Source organism: Archocentrus centrarchus, chromosome 23 (genome assembly GCF_007364275.1).
Source record: "Archocentrus centrarchus isolate MPI-CPG fArcCen1 chromosome 23, fArcCen1, whole genome shotgun sequence".
NCBI lineage: Eukaryota > Metazoa > Chordata > Actinopteri > Cichliformes > Cichlidae > Archocentrus > Archocentrus centrarchus.
The window spans coordinates 10,872,248-10,892,122 of NC_044368.1; the positions used below are offsets into that span (position 1 = coordinate 10,872,248).

General features: G+C 39.7%; 1 protein-coding gene across 1 annotated transcript in view; it reads right to left on the reverse strand.

The window, feature by feature from the left end:
- Positions 1 to 19,875, reverse strand: part of iqsec3a (IQ motif and Sec7 domain ArfGEF 3a) — a 131,774-nt gene that overhangs the window by 102,019 nt on the left and 9,880 nt on the right. The window contains exon 2 of the mRNA XM_030720436.1: positions 6,609 to 6,689. Coding sequence (XP_030576296.1) covers positions 6,609 to 6,689 — 81 coding nt within the window. The remainder of the gene's footprint in view (positions 1 to 6,608; positions 6,690 to 19,875) is intronic.

The window sequence follows — 19,875 nt, forward strand, 5'->3', positions numbered from 1 at the left end:
GAGAGCTAATTTAAAGAGGCTTTAGATGGTGAGCAATGTGTCAGTCTTTCCGTAAGCACTGTGAAGTGGTGGGTAAAAACAGTCTGTTTGGCAGCCGAATTGCCAACAAGATCACATATCATGCCAAAAATATGTGCTGTCACCTGCCAAAAGGCTGACTGGTCAGTTTATTTTTAACTCTGGGACCAAAAGAGTGTTTACAATCCTATCAGCATCATCATTACGGTTCCAGCATGACACAACAATGACAGGAAAATTGTGTCTCTTGAGCTGTGGTATTTTTTTTCATGAACACATAAAGTGACAGCACTTAGATGCAGCAAACTGTGCCAGATGTTTGCCCTAAAAGGTTTAACTGAGATGGCTTTAAACTACAAGAATGAGCATTGTGTTTTTATGCAAACTGTGGTATACTGCAACACGTACTTGAGGCAGAAATTCATTTGATTAAAGGCACTGCGTCGTACAATGTCTGTAATGTCACTCCAAAAATGTCCTTTTTAAATAGTATAAATAGTACAGAATGGCGTGATACCATAATTTCTTAAATGTGCTTTCATTTACCTCAACAGAAAAAGGCAATAATTACATGTTTGAGGCAGGCTTGTATCAGAGGCAAGCCTTTGGCCCTCTGTTTGCCTGCAGGAAATGGTCAAAAACGGGCAAGCCTTTATTGCATGTAATAAAGGCTTGCTCCAGTATTATTCCGTTTGCCCTATTAAAGTAACTGCAGATGCTTAGTACAACATAACAAGTGACAGCTCACTCATTAAACAGATAAATTAGCTCCCTTGAGATTCTCCTCACAATGAGTTTATTTTTAACAACAAGCAGGGATTAAATTAACTCACAGTCATCTACACTGGCATGAAAAGGGGGAAGGTCAAAAAACTGGTGACTCACTGCACTCATGGTGTCACTTCCTTGCTAATCCAACATAATGGAACCACATATTATGGTGCTTTGTATCAGTGACTAATTGCAAGAATAAAATGTGAACAAAGTAATATGTAATAGACATAATTGAACAAAAGCAGATCATATCTCAAACTCCGCATGTCTGACACTGATGTGTGACATTTTGTGGGAAAGATGGTTTGATATGAGTTGCCTTTATCTTTTCTAACTGATCTGCTCTTTTATGAGGGATGAAAGAAAACAAAGAAGGGCTAAATGTTGAATGTACCTCAGTAGTATTGCTAATATTTTCTATATTAAGCCTATTCTGTGCAGTCAGTAGCTGTGTGCCCTGCGTCTGGGACATCACTGCTGCATCCAGCTCTCAGAGTGCCACAAATTGCACAAATGCCTTTATAAGTTCCAGGTGGCAATTTTAATCAACCCTATCTAGCAATTTATTGAGCAGAGCAGAGCCGAGAAACTCAGTGTACTGTCACTGATCTGCTGGTAGTAGCAACACCTCCCAATGTACCTGCTGACAATATGCCTCCTATTGAACAACAGAACAGAACGCCACTACTGCTAGCACCATCTGCAAAACATACTTCAGAAGCAAGAGCGCAGTAACATTTGTAAAAATGAATCTGGATATAATCCCAACTTCACAAAGTGGCATCTAAGTGTGAATATAAAGATATGCACAGTGAGGGTTTTTCAGAGGAAGTGCATACTGACTCTTGCAATGTTTTTGTTGTACTTCCATTCAAATCAAACCACCTGAGTATAGGCTGCTGACTAGCTAAGATTTCATGATTGGTGTGCATTTGAAAATTAAAGGGTTAGAACCTCAGAGTTCAATCGTTGCATCGATGTACTGAAAGAGACCTTTTGCATCAACACACACAGCAAAGTCTACCTGCACCTGGTCCACCAGGGATTACCGGTGCCATCTTCTGTTCTGCCTTTCTCTGCGCTACAATATTCTAATAATAATGTTTTCCTTCCACTTATTAGATTCCCGGGGCCCCATGTGTTGACTATAGCACTTTTCAGTTCTGCTGTAAAGCAGAAAGTTAAACTTAAGGTATCCCATGGGACAGTAAAAGTATCAACAGTACTCCCGAGTGCAAGTTTAGCACACTCCAGCAAAAGATGGTTCACGCTACTAATTGAAAGGCTGTGGCCATCTCTTCCAACACCCCCCTCCTCCAATGACTGATTATAGATCTGACTCTGTGACCCCGAATACAGATCACCTATCGTCTAAACCCTCTGGAGCCTCCTTAATGTCTAGCTAGAGTGACCACGCTGTCACGATGAATTTCCAGCCTCCTCAGGGTCCTCATTATATGTGACAGTAAAATCTTCACTTTCCTTTTCAGTTCTCAACTTCTCACTTTCTGCTCATTTAAATGATGCCATATACACTGCGTTATTAATGCCTACATGTTTCCTGTTTCCTGGCTAATCAGAAAAAACTCCCTAGGTAAAGACAGATACAAACCTAGAGCAAGGGCAGCTTCAAATCAGTACAATTAGTTCTTGTAGAGGCTCACGGTGCTGCCCTTTTCTGAGCTGACCCCTCTGACACAGAGGCTTGAATTACTCACAGTAGAAAGAGCGGTGCTAATGAAATATCAATGATTGCACTTTGTCAGGTTTAGTGAGTGAACGAAGGCTTCATCCTGCAGCGGAGGCGGTGCACAATGAGGCAATGAGTTGTCTTTTTTATATGTTAATGAGGTCTTTTCTGCTGTGAAACCCCTTTATCACTGAAGACAACCACTTCACTCACTCTTGTTTCAACATAGTTTTGCAACATTTGCAGTTTGCATCAGATTTCACACTCCTTGTCAAAGTCATAATTCCACTGAATCATAGAAGACAGTTGTGACACAAATATTTTTAGATTAAGTGTGATTTATGGTTTTTGATTATCTCTCATGTCAACCATGAATAATTCTCCACAGAATAAAGACACTCCTGTCAACTTGTACATCCATTGCTCCACTGTCAACAAGTTCCTGTTGGGCTTAAAAAAAAAAAAGCCTAAAAACACGAAGGTCAAGTAGCCCACATTTAAACAAACTTAATCTATGCCACAAGAATTAAGCCAGTTCTGAAGGCAAAAGGCAGTCCAACCCAGTACTAACAAGCTATAACTGCTGAAGTGGCTGGGAGTACATATATGGCATGCTTGGGCACGATGGATACGCAAAGAAAAACAAATAAGAAATCCAAGTGTTCAGTACAGGTGGCATGACAGTCTATTGTTATGGATTTCTTTGCTGATCTGATGGACAGTGTTAAATGTTTTCCTGCATTTTATGCATATTATGTAGTCTATATCTAGCCATTTACAGCAGCACACACAAGAAGAAGTGGTGTTGTTGGCACTAAATTCAAAATGAGCATCTATTTTTTAAAGCTTCTCTGGAAACAAGGCTGACTGGAAGTCTCCCAAACTGAAAAAAAAAAATAAAAAAATAAAAAATAAAAGAATAGAAAATAATTGTGCTGCACTATTTGTCTCACAAGTTCCAGATTACACTCTAGCCCAGTCCAGTGGCACACATACACTGACTAGCCCTTTCATTAGGTATACCTCTTTAACTGTTCTTTAATACAAATATCTAATCAAGCAGTCACATGGCAGCAGCTCAGTGCATTTAGGCATGTAGGCATGGTCAAGATGACCTGGTGAAGAATAGGAAAGGAAGGTGATTTAAGTGGCTTTGAACGTTGCATGGTTGTTGGTGCCAGATGGGCTGGCCTGAGTAGTTCAGAAACTCCTGCTCTACTGGAATTTTTCCCACCCAACCAGCCAAGTTTGGAATGGTCTGAAAAAGAGAAAATATCAAGTGGGAGGCAGTTATCTGGGCAAAAATGCCATGTTGATGTCAGAGGTCAGAGCTCAGAGGAGAATGGCCAGACTGCTTTGAGCTGATGGGAAGGCAACAGAAATTCAAATAAACACTCATTACAACCAAGGTATGCAGAAGAGAATCTCTGAATGTACAACACATCAAATCTTGAAGCAGATGGGCTACAGCGGCAGAACTTCTTCGGGATGTGGTGGGACGGGAGGTTCACATCATGGATGTGCAGCCAGCAAATCTGGAGAAACTGCATGATGTTACCATGTCAATATGAACCAAAACCTCTGAGGAACGTTTCCAGAAACTTGGTGCCACAATGAAATAAGGCAGTTCTGAAGGCAACATGGGGTCCAGTCCATTACTAGCCTGATGTAACTAATGAATGCATAAATGGCATACCTCAGCCTTAAGGATCATAAATATGCAAAAATTAGTTAACAACCCAAGTGTTCAGTGTAAGTGAAAGGGCAGTCTAGTATTATGGATTTCTTTGCTGATCTGATGGACAGTGTTGTAAGTTTTCCTGCATTATATGCATATTACATAATCTATGACATGTGTACCACAGTGAAACACTACCACGCACACATGTACATCAGCACACACCCACACACACAGACAGGGAGCTATGTTCTGATCACTGCCAGGCCGAAGCATGCAACATGATAAGAACTTTTTTTTTTTTCACATGAACACAGATGCATTACATGTGTCAACAACGAGGCTCACCAGATTCCAGCATGGGTAAGACCCTACAGTACACACAGTATGTGTTATGGTAGTTTTACAAACATACTTAGACTTTAGTTACATGGTAATATTCATACATGACTCTTTTGAACGTAGCGTGACCACAGTGAAGAAACAAGCCCGAATGACGTGAGCATGAATGATGATGGATGCAATGAGGTGTGGGTGCCGTGTGGCGTTATGTGATGCAATGATGCCACGTGAGTAAATGATCGACAAATCACTGACGACAATGCGGACATATAGAAATCAACAACAACAGAATACAGCTTTCAAAAACAGATAAGACGCAACAAGGAGAAACAAGAAAGGACAAAACCACAAGCTGCTTTCTGTGTGGGCCCCAGAGAGTCCTGCTTTGAAGTGGTTTGCTTCAGCGACTGGCACCGAGGAGAGGGGGTGTTTTGCAGGGACGGAGGGGTTGACAAGTTAGCAAGGACCTTCGGCTGTGCACTTTGCTTGTACCTTTTGCTAATGGCCCCAAACCACAAAACAATTACAAAACACAACAGCCCCAAACACCCTCTATCAAGTAAAGTTCAAGCTTTTGAACTTGATCAATTCTGCCCTTTGAAGTACTCCACCCCTCACCAGTTCTGATCTCATGAGAGTCACTCTTGTGAACTTTTAACCCCTGCCAATAGAATCCCAGCATGTATTAAATAATAAAGGCAGTGAAGTGACTTTTGTAACAACAGATCCAGTAGGAGATGTGGGTTTTGAGTAAGTCAGCGGGCATTATGAGGCTCATTTTTCTGCTTTATAAAATGGCAAATAAAGCCAGAAAGATACACTGCTCTTCCTTCCTCTGCTTCTCAACAACACAGGCCTGAGAGGTGTTTAAAGTGTGATTGCGTTGCTCTGCAGCCTTTTGCCGCTTACTGTGTCCAGCACTGCAGGGGCTATGATTTGCTATCAATGGGCGTTTGCTTATCTGCTATTTTCTGCCAAGCTCAGACAATGCGGCAAAGCAATTCTGTGAAACGTGCAGTCAACAACAAACAAACCATTTTGGGGCGGAAGGCTTAATTGCTATTGATGCGCCTTGGCTAGATGAATATCATAATTTTCTTTGAAATTCTGGTGGTAGAGTGCACTTGGGAAAATATAAGCAGGAGGCACTGTCAATTTTGCTTGAAAGGGGCCAGTTAATACCTTCACAAAGCCATTCATTAATTTTTTTGTTCTTACTCGTCTAATTATATATCTTAGAGACTGCCAGTACAACATTAAATATTGATTATTATGCACCCTCAAAACTGCCTAGCCAAAATAGTCCAACAAAAGTACAGTCATTAGAGTAGCTAATTATTAGTTGCTATGTTTTTCATATTTCCCAGGACAGTGGGTGTAAATTACCCCATCAAACTGACATCAGAGCTTTCAAATTACATGAAAAACATGATTTAAATGAAAGTCTATTTGGACTTTATACACCAGTACTAAGTGATTGCGTGTGCTAATCTGACATAAAAAGATAGCAGCATCACCATCCTGCTTTGCCTTTTAAATCCAATGTAATATTTTCCCAGTTGTTCAGTTTTCACAAGCACTTGACCATTGTCCAGAAAATGGGATGTTACTGATATAAATAGTATTGCCATGTTTCATTGTGTTTATCTCAGCAGCCTGACAAACACAGCACTAACACTCGCTGGAAATAACAAATCGCATCTGGTGTATCTTAAATTCACTCAGGAAACAATCTCAATCTCGACCACAACAAGACCCAAAACCCAAGCTGTTGTGACAAAGGGCATTTAAAACCATGCGGAGTGACTCCCTCTCTGTGACTTAGTAGTTACTTAAGATAGATGAGATCATAGAGGGGATGGAATTCACCTTGTCTTGGAAGAACCCTGAAGCATTTACAACCACTTCAACTTAGATACCACTGCTGGGGTACTTGTGTTGACTAGTGTAGCTACTGCAGCACTGCTATTAACAGGATGCATGATACGTGGCTGCAATTAAAATTTACACAAAATAAAATTAAATAGTTCAAAATAAAAAAAATTTAAAAAAAAAATAAGGGAAGAAACCATTTGTGCAGATGTTACAAGGATGCCGTCATCTTACCTGGGGATACACGCAGTGGAGGTCTCCCCCTCGGGAGCCTCTGGGGCTGGGCAGCAGAACTGGTGTAGTACAGTTGGGTTGCTGCATGGAAAAGAGTGGAAACAAAACAGAAATAATCATATATGTGTTTAAGTTTTAGTTACAGTTTAAATGTGCAACAAAACACTCCGTCAACCGTGACTTCTCGATCCATGGCATAGCGAATGTAGCTGAATGTAAAGCACCATGCACGTGTGGCAGAGTAATAAAGTTAGTTGATCTCCACTGCTATTTTTATGTATGTTCATTTACTTAATTTTTATTTTACGTATTTATTTAGTTATTAGGACTTCCACTTTGTAGGGATGACCATGGGTTGGAGAGGAGAAGGTGGGCATGGAACAATGTAGGTGTGCCTATGGGTGCCCCTGCTGGTTGGGGTGTGCGCCCCTAATCGGTCCTCATTTTTGTCCACGGCTTTCATGTGGTGAGTCCTGTTGTTTACCCTTACAAACCTAGCTTGATTAAAATATTATGCAGCACCAGTCAAAAATTTGGACACACTTACATAAAGCCTCAGTCACAGAGGCCTAGAGACCAGTCAGTGGCAACCTGGCAAGCACTGATCTCCATGGGAAAAATGGGTATTCCCCAACCAGTTGGTGAAAAACTCTTGTAATTGCTTTTAGGCACAACTTTTCCTTTGAAGATAAATGTTATGTTTCTGGTTTGCACTTTTTCAAGTTCTAGTACTGCTCAACTAGTAGTTGAGCATGCGGAGGTTTAGTAGTGGATTTATCTGTCTCTAAATCCCTACATTAAGAACTTTAATGGATAGCTTTAAGCTAAAATAATCTGGGTGGTCTTTTAGAGAACATATACCACTGATGCATTTTGTTTATTTTTGACTGACCCACAAGTTAAATGCACCTGTTAATGTCCTATGCTTTACATCAAAATCAGTGTCCTGACATTCTGAACCCTGCATTTCCTCACTGCCCACTGGTTGCCTGCTGTGGAGTTCCCATTTTAGCTCAACACCAGATTAGTTTCCCCTATGCACATCTGCACATCAGTCATCAACCCTGTGTCTGTAGCCCACAAGCACCTCTGTGTTTCCAGCTTCCCAGCTAATCAGATAAAACCAGTACCAGCAGATAAAACAAGATACCAGCATGCACCTTGTTTTGCTTTAACTCCTATTCAACTCCTTGCACTTCTTGCCATCAGAAATGTCTGCTTGTCTATTTTTCAAAGTAACTCTCTCAGAGACTGTTTTACTCAACCCAGACTCACTGTTGCTACAGGGGTTATTTATGGTGAGACTCTCAGGATTATCCTAGCATGAAATCACTGTGCTAGCATTGGTTAGATAGGCAATCTGAAGACAGCAGTGGCCTGAATTTAAGGCACTGACAACTGACAATATGATTTTCAGCAGTCCACTAGCACTGGACAGCCATGCTGACTGACGTTAAGTCAAAATTGGGCCTTTAAGGTTGAGATGTTGGCAAAAGCACCCGGATGATTTTTTAGATATTATTTTGTTTTTGGAACATTTTCCTTCCTTTTTATTCAGAAGTACAAATACTTCCAATTATTAATGCAGCTCACAGGTGGCCTTGTGTGGCTATTTTGGTTATGCTAATAATCTCACAAATATTCACGCTGTCATGAACAGTTTATTTAGGCTGAAACAAGCATTTCATAACAGAATTAGAGAGTTGAAAGCGCTTTGTGAATCCAACTCTACCACTGAGCAAACTTAAGAGATTTAGGATGAAAATACAGAATCAGTGTGCTTTGATGATAACCATTAAATATGTATATATCTGAGTTTATTTGAAAGAACACTCAAGTTATATTTAAATAGCTGTTGTGACAAAAGAGATTTGAAACTGTGAAGTTACTCCCTCTTTGAGACTTGGTGGCTATTTTAGAGAGATGTGACTGTGAAGGGAAAGGAATTCATCTTGTCCTAGTCTCTAAAGTGTATTTGTAATTCATATTTGACAAAAAAAAAAGGCAATGATTTGACTTTGATGTTTGTTTGCTTGTGTTTGTTTGATACACCAAGAACAGCAATGTTCACCAAGACATTCAAACCCTTTAGGTGGCATGAGTTAAAGTATACACATCACATGACTTGTTTCAGGTAATCTGTGTATTCAGCTTGATCAGAAAAGATTGAATATAAATCATTGAAGAACATATAAGTTCAAATAACTAATTATGACTGTTGTAAAAATCTTTTTCCAGGGGTCCAAGTCTTTGTGGTTATTCAGCAACTTTTGAAACATGTTGCCAGATTAAGTGGTCATAGCATATTTCGTAGCGTATTTATTAGCGTAAGTCTTACAATCTACAAGATGTGAGGCTAACAAGAGACACAGCACTCAAAAAATCCTGAAAAAAAGAGAAGTGTAGAAGAGCCCCAAAAGAGGACTTCAACAGCCAAAAGAGGAAAAACACAAGCTAACTGTGTTACAATAGAGGTTCACAACTTTCAGCTGTGTAGTGGCAGGTGTCTGTCTTCTCCTGCCTATAGTAAAGATGCCTTCTCTATACAGTATTATACTAGATGCTTATACTCACAGTGAGCTCCACTTTATGTTTAAGTCATGGCTCTATATTGGGAACCAAACGTTTTTATGCAGTACACATTTTCCTTATGAATTGAATTATACCTCTGGAAATATTTACTCAGTCATTTTACCCTCCATTGATTAAAATAGCCACTTTTTCTAAAAGGTGTTGATGGCGGAGGGCCATGCTGGGGAAAATATTACTTGTACTTCCTGACCTTGCTTCCTGTCATTTATGCAAAATGCCCGTGAACCTGTTAATGTCAACTATGCACCAATTTGTTTTTCGGCGTGTGTCTTATAGAGTAGTTAGTGGCAGAATGGCATTTTAAATTATGTTTAGAAAGCAAAGCAAAAAATAAATAAAATAAAATGGTGCTCAAAGAGAAAGAGGGAAGAGAGAGGATAAGTATACCACAAGGACTTTGGATTTGAGCAGTACTGTCAATGACTTTGCTGAGCGCAAGGTCCAAGAAAAGAAGCGCTGATGGGTGGGTTATTTGTCTTTGTGTTTTGTGAAGGATTGAAATATATATGTGTATATGTAAATATGTATGTGTGTGTGATATATCTAGAAGCACGTCCATGGGAAATTTTTGAATGATAAATTCTATAAATGAGTGTGCTTGTTATATAGTGTCCCATCCAAGCAGTCTGTGAGGACCTTTGGTTAATGGGCTTCTCTGTTTACTTTCATGCTTACAGATATCACAGTTGTCTTTATCTTACATTAGCAATGCTACACCTGTTTTAGTGTGAATTTGCAGCATAAGCTTAGATTAATGTGTCCATTCCCCTGACCTCTGACTGCTGTTTTTGTCTGTGGTGTTGATCAAAAGCTGAAATGATGTAATTGATATTATTGATTATTGTTATGTGCTATTATTTTTGCACTTACTCTCTCTGTGTGTGTGTGTGTCTGTGTGTGTGTGCATGTGTGTGAGAAAGAGAGAATGTGTTTCCTCTGGTACAATGGGGCCTGTCACAGGTTTGTTACACTGTATCCATAATGTGAATAAAGATGGTATTTGTTCAGTGCTCTGGGCCCTCTTCCAGGAAGCAGGCTCAGCAAACTCTGAGTATCATGAAGTCTGAGCTGATTAACTTTGAGATCGACAACTTTGAGTTTTCAGTTCCAGAACAGCTGATCAAAGTATGTTCAATCAAGTCTGAGTATGTTCACCCTGAGTTAAGTGCATGCATGAATAGCGACACCAAGCCATCGAGTATCACCGAGATTACATACAATTTTTGTAGATGCTTCAAAATAGCTGCTGAGCTGCAAGACTTTCTCGTAGAAGGACTTTCCTAACATCAATGTAAAAATTTAAACATTACCATACAGAAATACAGCGTTATGTCCATTATAACACTATTGCCACATATTTTCCTGCAGGGCATCACAGTTAGCTCATTTTATACCAAAAGAAGGCAAGTGAAGGAATGAGAGAGTGGATGGGAGTGATAAAAGAGATCCCTGCAAGCTCCTCCGAATTACTAGATAAGAATGAGGAAATCATTTTAAGGTAGCACTGCAAACCAGTGGAACGATGTGGGGGAGGAGGAGGCGATGGATCAAAAGACCTGTATATTGACTGAAATGATAAAATCAATTTAAAATAGTGCATATGACGTTAATGACCAGGGAAAAGATGAATATATTGGTTCTCATCAAAGCAAACACTGCAGTGTTTTGGTTTTCTTTTCACCTTAGTACTCTATTTATCCTAGAAGATTCAACTCAAGATATATTAAAAACACTATCTAGGTGAAAAACTAACTAATGAGCAGTAGATTTAATTTATTTTTCCACATCTTTTCCCAATCTTGCCTGTTTAAGGATTGTATAGGCATACAGGAGAGATGCACGCAGCGCTGGTGTTTTGAATAAATCAGCACCATGGACAGAGACAGAACAAGCAACCAAAAAATCTTTCAGTTTCTTATTTGGACTCTTCAGTCCAAAACCAGGATAACCATGCTGTGTCCTTCTTTTACATGACTGATGAGAACAATTAATTGATTATCGTAATAGCAGAAGATTAATTTTCTGCCAACAGACTAAAGCAGTCAGGCCACTCACTTTCAATCTAATACATTAGCAGGATGGGCTCTTAAATGTATAATACTCTTTTCAGAAGAAAGCGTTCTCATAAAGTTTTAGTAGAAAGATTGATTAGACCATTTGTCTTTCCAGCTACTGTCTAAGAACTGACTGTGTAAAAGTGCTTTTATACCAATACAATAAAATATTCCACTATTAGCAGTTTATCAAAACCTCTAAGAGAAATAAGTACCAATGACATGACCGTGAAAGAGTGGCGCCAGCAATTCTACTGATAATGCATCAAAGCAGGATATTCCCCATCTTACTGGAATAGTCTACAGGCAGACAGCCAGTCATAGGTGAAGGTAATGGATGTAAAATGTTAATGTCAAAAAGCTATGAGAGCATTTCCTTTCCTTTCTTCCTCTGTTTGCCCTCTCTTTCAAAGAGGACACTACCTCACATTTTCCACATTCTTGACTTCCAGCCTTCATCATCTTTCTCTTCCTTCAATATCCACCCCCCACTCCTCTCCTCTCCTTCTGTCCCTTTTATACTGGGTTTCCATCACTCTCAATGACTCCCCATCCCCCTGTTCTGGGCGTGTTGAGCTAAAGAGGAATTTGCACGATTACTCTTGCTGTCAGAGGATGTCGCCGGTTAAAAGAGCAACCAGCTTTCCATATGCCGTGTCCCATTCCTTGACCCAGTACACAGGAAAGGACAGAGAGATGACAGTCAAGACATAAAGGTGAGAAAGCAAGGCCCACATTTCCAACAGCAATATTCTCTCAATCCCTTATTACATGATAATGCTCTTTTGATCACTGACAGGAATCACAAGAAGACCTGTATCCCTTCTTGTAAATGGTCTTCAAGAGCATGACTGCCGGCTCAACTCAGGAGTTCTTCAATCTGTTCCCTCTAACTGCCCTGCTCTCCTTTGAGAAGTGCAGCAGTTGCACACAACAAACAGTGTCCTTGGAAAAAAATAATTTTTAGACTCTCCTAAAATGGCTCATCCATGAAAGCACAGCCGCTTCCGCTCCGTAAAGTCAAGTAAAAAGAAGTGGAGACAGAGCTTCAAAAAAGGGAGGCTGGGGTGGAGGGGGATACCAACAGTAGCAGACAGTACAGGGAGGGTATGACAGCAAATTAATTCCCATTGTTAATGACTCCTCTAATTGTGTTCGCCTTAACGAGCATGACACCGCTGTGGCCGATTTTAATAGGTCCAGAACACAGGCGGTCTCGGAGGGGACACAGATTAGTAAGAGTGCTAGAACAGCAGAGCCACTTGCTCATATAGATAAAGGATGTATATTCTGAAGGTCCATAAAAAAAATTGCATACACTTTGATAGTCACAACTCAGATGGGTTACATTCATGCATAATTAACTTAATAAAATCTGTGTATCACTTTTGCACTATGGCATGTTTAAAAAGAGCAAGTCTTTTTTTATTAAGAGTCACACGTACAATGTCTGGAGAGTCTTTATTTCTTGCATTCATGGCCAAATTGCATTAATTTTGTAACTAATGCTTATGTGCACTCTTGCCAAGAGTTAGATGAAAACACTGTTTGTATATGCTTGTATACGCTGTGAACCTTGCCACAGAATGGTGACCTGTCCAGGGTGTACTTTGCCTCTTGCCCCATAACAGCTGGGATAGGCCCCACCCACTCTGTGACTATGAACTGGATAAGCAGAAGAAAATGGAGAGGCTACTTTATAATAGCCATTGCAGTAATGGTTATAGATGAACCAGTAACCATCCAGACAATGTTCTCCAAGCCCATTTTTAACAGCATGATGTTGTGTAGTGAAATGAGTTTAAACTAATTTTGTTTGGTCATAACTATTAGTTTTGCATCATTTGTTGATTTATGGGATTTATTTTGCTAAGTCCAAAAGCTGTTAGTTCTTGACTTTGTGTGCTGATTAGTTCATGTACAGGTACACGTAATAAACTCCAGAAAAGCAACAGCCTCACACGAAGGTAATGCAGGATGGAAAGCGGATGAACTCTTTCTCTTTTAAAGCACATTTCCTTTCAGTCATCCTAACTGTCTGTGTCTGCTTTGATCTCTGGCTCCTCACAGTTTTCTCTCCATTACTTTTACCATCTCTCCGCTCAGTTTTACTATCACCTCCATCTTTCCAAAACAGCTTGCAAGCTTTTTATAACCATTCTGGTTTACGAGGGGACTTCTAAAAGGGACGGCTGTGTGAAAGCGATTGCACATATCTGACCCTGCATACAAGTCAACTCTCGTGCCATATATCCTGAATTTAGTCATTCTAGAAACAAGTCGTACTGACATGAGAACACTAGGAGCTATAGTTTCCTAATTAATCTCAATCTGTCTACTTGTGATGACAATCCACTCACTCCCATGTTCGGGCTTACGTGAACATTTCCTCTACAAGACATCAGCATGACTTCTTCTCCATGCATTTGAATTAGAACATTTGCAAGACTGGAAATCCTTGCCTCTAGTTTCATACACACACACACACACACCACCGGCGAACGGCTCACTGTTTGATCAATGCAGGCACTGAAGATTAAACTGAACTCATATGACCTGCTTTCTGATCTTCCACACCACTGACTCAGTTCCCCCTCATGGTCTGAGCTCACTAATACCACCTATAAAAAATCTATAAGCTTTTATAAGCTCTTCTGCACACAGACTCTGTGTGAGGGAGAGTGCAATTTGCGCACAGCGGTTTCATTGTATTTTGTTTTAACTTGTGGTGTCTAATGTGTTTGTCAATGCGCTCCTCCTAGTGTTGAATTCAGCTTTACTGTGTCAATAGCTCTCTGGCTGATTCAACTCGGCTCAAGGCGGAAAAAGATCTGTGCACGCTGAAATGATACACTTCACAGTGAGGAGGGCAGATCAAAGCGTGCTATAACTGATAGATTAGTTTTCACACAGCATTTCCTGGCAATCAGAAAAAAAAAGATAGCTGAATGCATTCATGGAAGTAACATATTAAGCAGAGTCTGCCTCTCAAGGCCAAGCACGGTAAATGCAAATAGAGCTGACCTTGGGGAAAAGATATTAAGAATAGCCGAGGCATTTTAGTTAGCTTTTAAAGGGACTGATTTGTGTCTTTCAACATCATTTCACAACGTGACATAAATGCATTTTAAATTCAAGGTGAAATCTATATTGATCAATAAAAATATTTCTATAAACACATTCATGATATGTTAAAAAGAACTCTTTCCAATGGAAATGGGTTTAAATCAGCTCTGTCAGCTCTTCACACCGAGAAAGTAAAGGGAACACTTGTACTCTGCATCGCCACAGAGATCCCCTCAGCCCTTGAGATTAATTTAGGTTGGCTAATATATTACATGCATTTCGCAAGTCAGCTCATCTCGTGGCAGTATTATTGGAAGCAATTTGGTCATGTTAAATAAAAAATAGAGACCCAAAATGTTTTTGCAATTTTTCACCTCCATTTGGCCAATTGGCAGCTACTTTAAGTGCTAGTTTATCACAGTGTTTTACAGGCTAAAAGTGCGCAGGGCTTTCTGTGAAGAATAAATTCAACACACATACCCAAGTGCTTCACTGATGGGGGCAGTGCGCTTGCATCTTTGTGAGGTGAGAATGAGGTATTAAACATAATTGTGCAGTGGATTATTAGTAGGAAACTGTCCTTAAACTAAATCAGGCATCTCATATGAGTAACGCAGCGATCTCTCTCTGCCTCTCACACATACACACACACATCATAAAGCCTGCTATATTAATTCCTCTACAAATACACACAGTGAATTAAAAAAAAAAAAAAATCCCTGAACGGTTTACGTCAGCATGGACTTATGGGCGCTCCCAAGCAGCTTAGCTCTCCTTCTTTAAAAGGAAAGAGCTGGAGATGGACAAGAAAGCAAGAACAATTTTTCCAAGAGAAAGCTAACAAAGGAGGTGGAAAAACACTCCGTTCAAGTGTTCAAGCCCGTAAAAGAACTCCAGCATTTTAGCTTTTATATATATATATATATATATATATATATATATATATATATATATATATATATATTCTCTGTGTCATCGTGGCCTATATGATTTCTGGCATTTGACAGTAAATATAAAACCAGTTCACGGTAATGCTCACCAACCTCCAGCCGGTGGTAACCGAGCTTCTGAGTGTAAGAAAAGCTGGTTTATTACAATGTGTTGTCAGTTTGGGCATATTTTAGCAGCTACATGATTTATGTACAAAAAAAATATGTACAAAATATCAACAGCAAATGTCAAGTTTTGATGTCACACCCCCTAAAATCAAAGCACTTTCCAGGCTCTCGACATTTTATGCTCTTTTTCAGCTTCACTCCCAGCTGTTGGTCCCTCTTCAATAAAATGTAAAAAAAACCTTTTGATGAATTGAGGCACACCCAGTAGCGCATGAGAGAGCTGAGCCCTTTGGAAGAACAGGAGTGAGCCACTTTCTGGAGTGTACACTTGTCACAGAGCGCTCCATCTCAGCTAAGACTGACACTGAGCTGGATTTATGTCATCTGGAGATGTTTGTGTGAGAAATGTTGTTCTTTAGCCAAATTTTGATGCCACACTGAGACAGTCCTGTGGGGTTTTAGTGCCACAGAAAACCAAAAACTAGTTCATCTAGAACAAAATGCACCTGGGTCAGGTGCTTCTTAGGTTTGAAAAGCAAACTTTCTCATTCTAGTAGCATATGTAAAAAGGAAGAAAAATTAATGGGGTGAACAAATGTGAACCTCTCTTATAATGTCACTGTGAACTTGTCGCCACCTCAAATGCCCATTTGTGTGAGTAAAAGAAAAATTCACAAGCTTAGAATCACCTGGATGCCTCACACTGACCATCTATGATATTTTATCTTCATAAAGCTTAATATTCCTAAGGAGCTATCTCTCAATGTAGGTGATAACAAATATATCTCATTAGCTACATTTTAGACACAGTACTGTGCAAAAGTGCTGTACCGCCTCTCATTTCTTTATATTTTACTTCCAAAGAGCCAGACTTTCTTGTATTTTTTAAGTGGTCTTGAGTAATGGCTCTCCAGGCTGTCTGGAGGTCTTTCCAAAGTTTTTCATTCAGACATTGGCTGCTTTTCCACTCATTTTCTGCCCAGTACCTGACTATTTTTTTTTGTTAAGCCAATAAACACTGACCTATGAATTATTCAAGCATTAAAAGGCACTTAACTCAAAGGATGAACCAGTGTTGTGACATAATAGTCAACTTAACAAAGAGCCAGGAACTTTGTTACTAGCAGTCAATTTACAAATTTATTTAAATATTTAAAATGTATTTCACAAATTTATTTAAATCTAAAAAAAAATGCCAAAGATAAGTCACTTTGACAGGCATAAAATACGATGCTTACACCAACAAGGTGATTCCCAAAGAGGTATTAGATGAAAACCTTGCATGGTGCAATGTGTCCTTAAAAATAAAGGGAAAATGTCCAAATGGAAGACAAAAGGGAGAGTGGCAGGCCTACAGCACATGAGCAGTAACTGAAAATCATGTCCTTTAGAAATAGGAAAAATCCAACAAAGACCTGACACAGGACCTGAGAGAGGTACCTGGCCCTTTAGTCAACCCGCTGAAGCCTCGTGAAAAATGGGCTCAGTGGAAGGGTGACTTTTACAGGAGAAAGATATGCCAAATTATACAAGAACTGGACTGAAAATCAGTGGCATCAGTTCTTATGGAGTTATGAATCCAATTTTGAAATTTTTGGTTCAGTCTGTCTGTATATACGGTCGAGGCCAGGGGAGAGGTACAACAGTCAGTGTCTACAGCCATCTGTGTGATTGGCAACAGTTTCATTTTTCAGCACGACAATGATCCCAGACACCCTGCCAATGCAATAAAAGCATACCTGGATAGAAAACATACACAAATGGAACACTATCAGTCATGGATCTCAACGTTATTGAAGCAGTGTGGGATCCTCATGACAGAGAACAAAACCAAAGGCAGCCAACATCTGAAGCAGAGCTTTGAATGTCCTTCAAGAAGCCTGGAGAACTATTCCTGGAGACCACTTTAGACCAAGTTAGAAGAAGGTGGCCATAGCAAATATTGACTTTGAAGCTCATTAGATTCATCCAAATTCTATTTTTGCCTTGTATGCTACATTTCCATATGTTTGCACGTTTCAGTAAATCGCTACACCTGTTTCCAGTTTTTACTTTTTTATTGGGTCAACTACTTTTATAGTAAATCATAAACCTTACTTTCAAAATCAATTTAAATCATTAATAATGCAACTAATGTGATTTTGAACTCTCTGTCAGGCTGAATAAATCAAAAACCATTTCAGACTAATTGCCAGGCACAATACTAAATGGGACGGCCCAGAAAGACACTTTTTGGTGCCATCACCAAAGGAGCGGCACAGATATTACAGCCACTCTGTCGCCCATGAAATCAGCATTTATTTATTTATTTTCATTACCGTTCATCTGACCTCCAGCTGGTGCCTCCACTATCGAGCAGTTTTAGCAGCTCATATCGAGCATCAAGCTGCACCGTATTGCTGCAGGGCCATCTGCTGACTTGGCAGCGGGTCAGATTTTACAGATATTTTCCACACTTCACGCTGATGCTATCAAACTGTCACGGCTGTCATATCTGCAGAGTTAAGGCGAACAAGGGAAATGCCAAGTAACAAATCAGCAACAGTAGCTTCATATTTTCTGAGGACATGGCTTAATTTATTTTCATTAATACTTTCAGGAGAATGTTTGTGTTAAGGATTTTTGCACCAGGAAGGCCACTGTATTTGTACGATGGAAAAAATGAAGGCAAGCGAGCCCAGGTCTCACATATATGACTCATCCAGCATTTGTGTCCTGATTATCTCATTAGCCTGTTTTAGGATTTGCTCCAAGTCGAAAATCCAAAGACAACATCGGGTCCTCCCTATGGGGCTGAGTACCTGATGATGTAATACTGGCGTCAAGGGGTTGACAGACGGGCGTTGATGATGTAACCACAGTGCAGGAGAAGGACAGAGTGTTTTTATGGTCATCCACATGTGAGCACAAACTATGACAATTATAAAATATCACAGATCACAGCCAATACAGGCCTCAAACGTTTTACCACTTACATAAATTCTAAAAGGTGACATATGCAAAAAGTCAAATTAATTGGGTGAATAAATAATTTTCTATTTTTCTATTACACAGCACAATAAATCATGGTTGAGGGTTGGTGGAGGCTTTATATGATCTGTTGTGAAGACCAGGAAAGGCGATTGGACACGTAGTGCCTGTTCTGATCAACTCTAGAGTGCCTTGCAGGCTTAGGTGGACGGCTTTGAACATTGCTCTGGCTCGTAAAGTTAACCATACCTGACATTTCCTTAGGCGAATGTGTTCTTGTCCATAAGTGTATGCGTGTGCGTATCTGTGAGAGCAACTACTGCTGCATGGAGATTAAGTTGGATAGAGGGCAATGGCCGATAAATGAAGTACAGTAATGTTTAGATTACACTAAGTTAAAAAGGCAGGAAATGCATATGTTATATACTCAACATTAAGAATGAAAAGAAATATGCAGCCCCTAAACTTAAATATGCATTAATTTCCCTTTTCTGCATCTTCCTTATTGTCTGTGTGCATCATCCCTTATCCCTCTATTTTGAATGTTATTTTCTCATGTGGCTTTCTGTGTTTTTACTTTTTCTTTCTTTTCCTTTCCAATTTTTCCTGAAATCCTTGCTCCTTGTCTCATTTTTCTATTCTGTGCCTCCTTGTCTGTCCTGTGACCTCCATTCTCCTGCTGTGACCCCGACATCAATCCCACGCACCATCTTGAAGGATGTCTCAATTCTGGAAATGCGTCTAGAGGAGAGAGGGCTGAGGGCAGAGGAGGCTTGCTGGGTGAGCTATGATTGAAGATGCACAGGTTTATCCTTTGCCAAATCATTTTTACCCTCAGCATATAAAAAGAGGTGTAACACACAGCTGGAATATACTTTGTAGTAGCACAAGTGTAGCAGTGCACCACACACACATAAATATTTATATATACACACAAAATTAAATATTTTGCTCAAACTGTTCACCTCTAACACAACCCCATAATTTAACTGCTCGCCTAACCTTCTGTGGACACACACACCCTGATGCACACTACTGCACATAGTGCTCAACAATTATGATTGTCTGTCGAGGGATTTTCTTTGCTAAGCTCTCGGGAGGTGAAATCTCTGTGACAGATGGGAGGACATTTTTCCACAACTGCTTTTTCTTTCAAAGAACATTTTCAGAAGCTCACTGACCACTCAGAGACATACCACCATTTGACCTTCATGCTAAGATGCTATAATCCTCAAGGGCAAACACTAGAGCAGCACAGATTTAAATGAAGCATAATGTTGAAGACAGTTATAAGTGCCGATCTATGGTCAACACATTTTTAAAACACTGCGTATGTTAGCAGCTGTTAATTGACAGCTAATGGCACATTTGCTGCTGAAATATAAAACAGATTGTAATGGATTTTAGAGAGATAAAAAAAAAGCTATGATAGATGTATTAGTGCTACTCTAATGACGTCTGCACGTCACTTATTTTCTTTGCTCCATAATAAAAACACTGGAGTTACAGTTTTAAATTATACAGTTG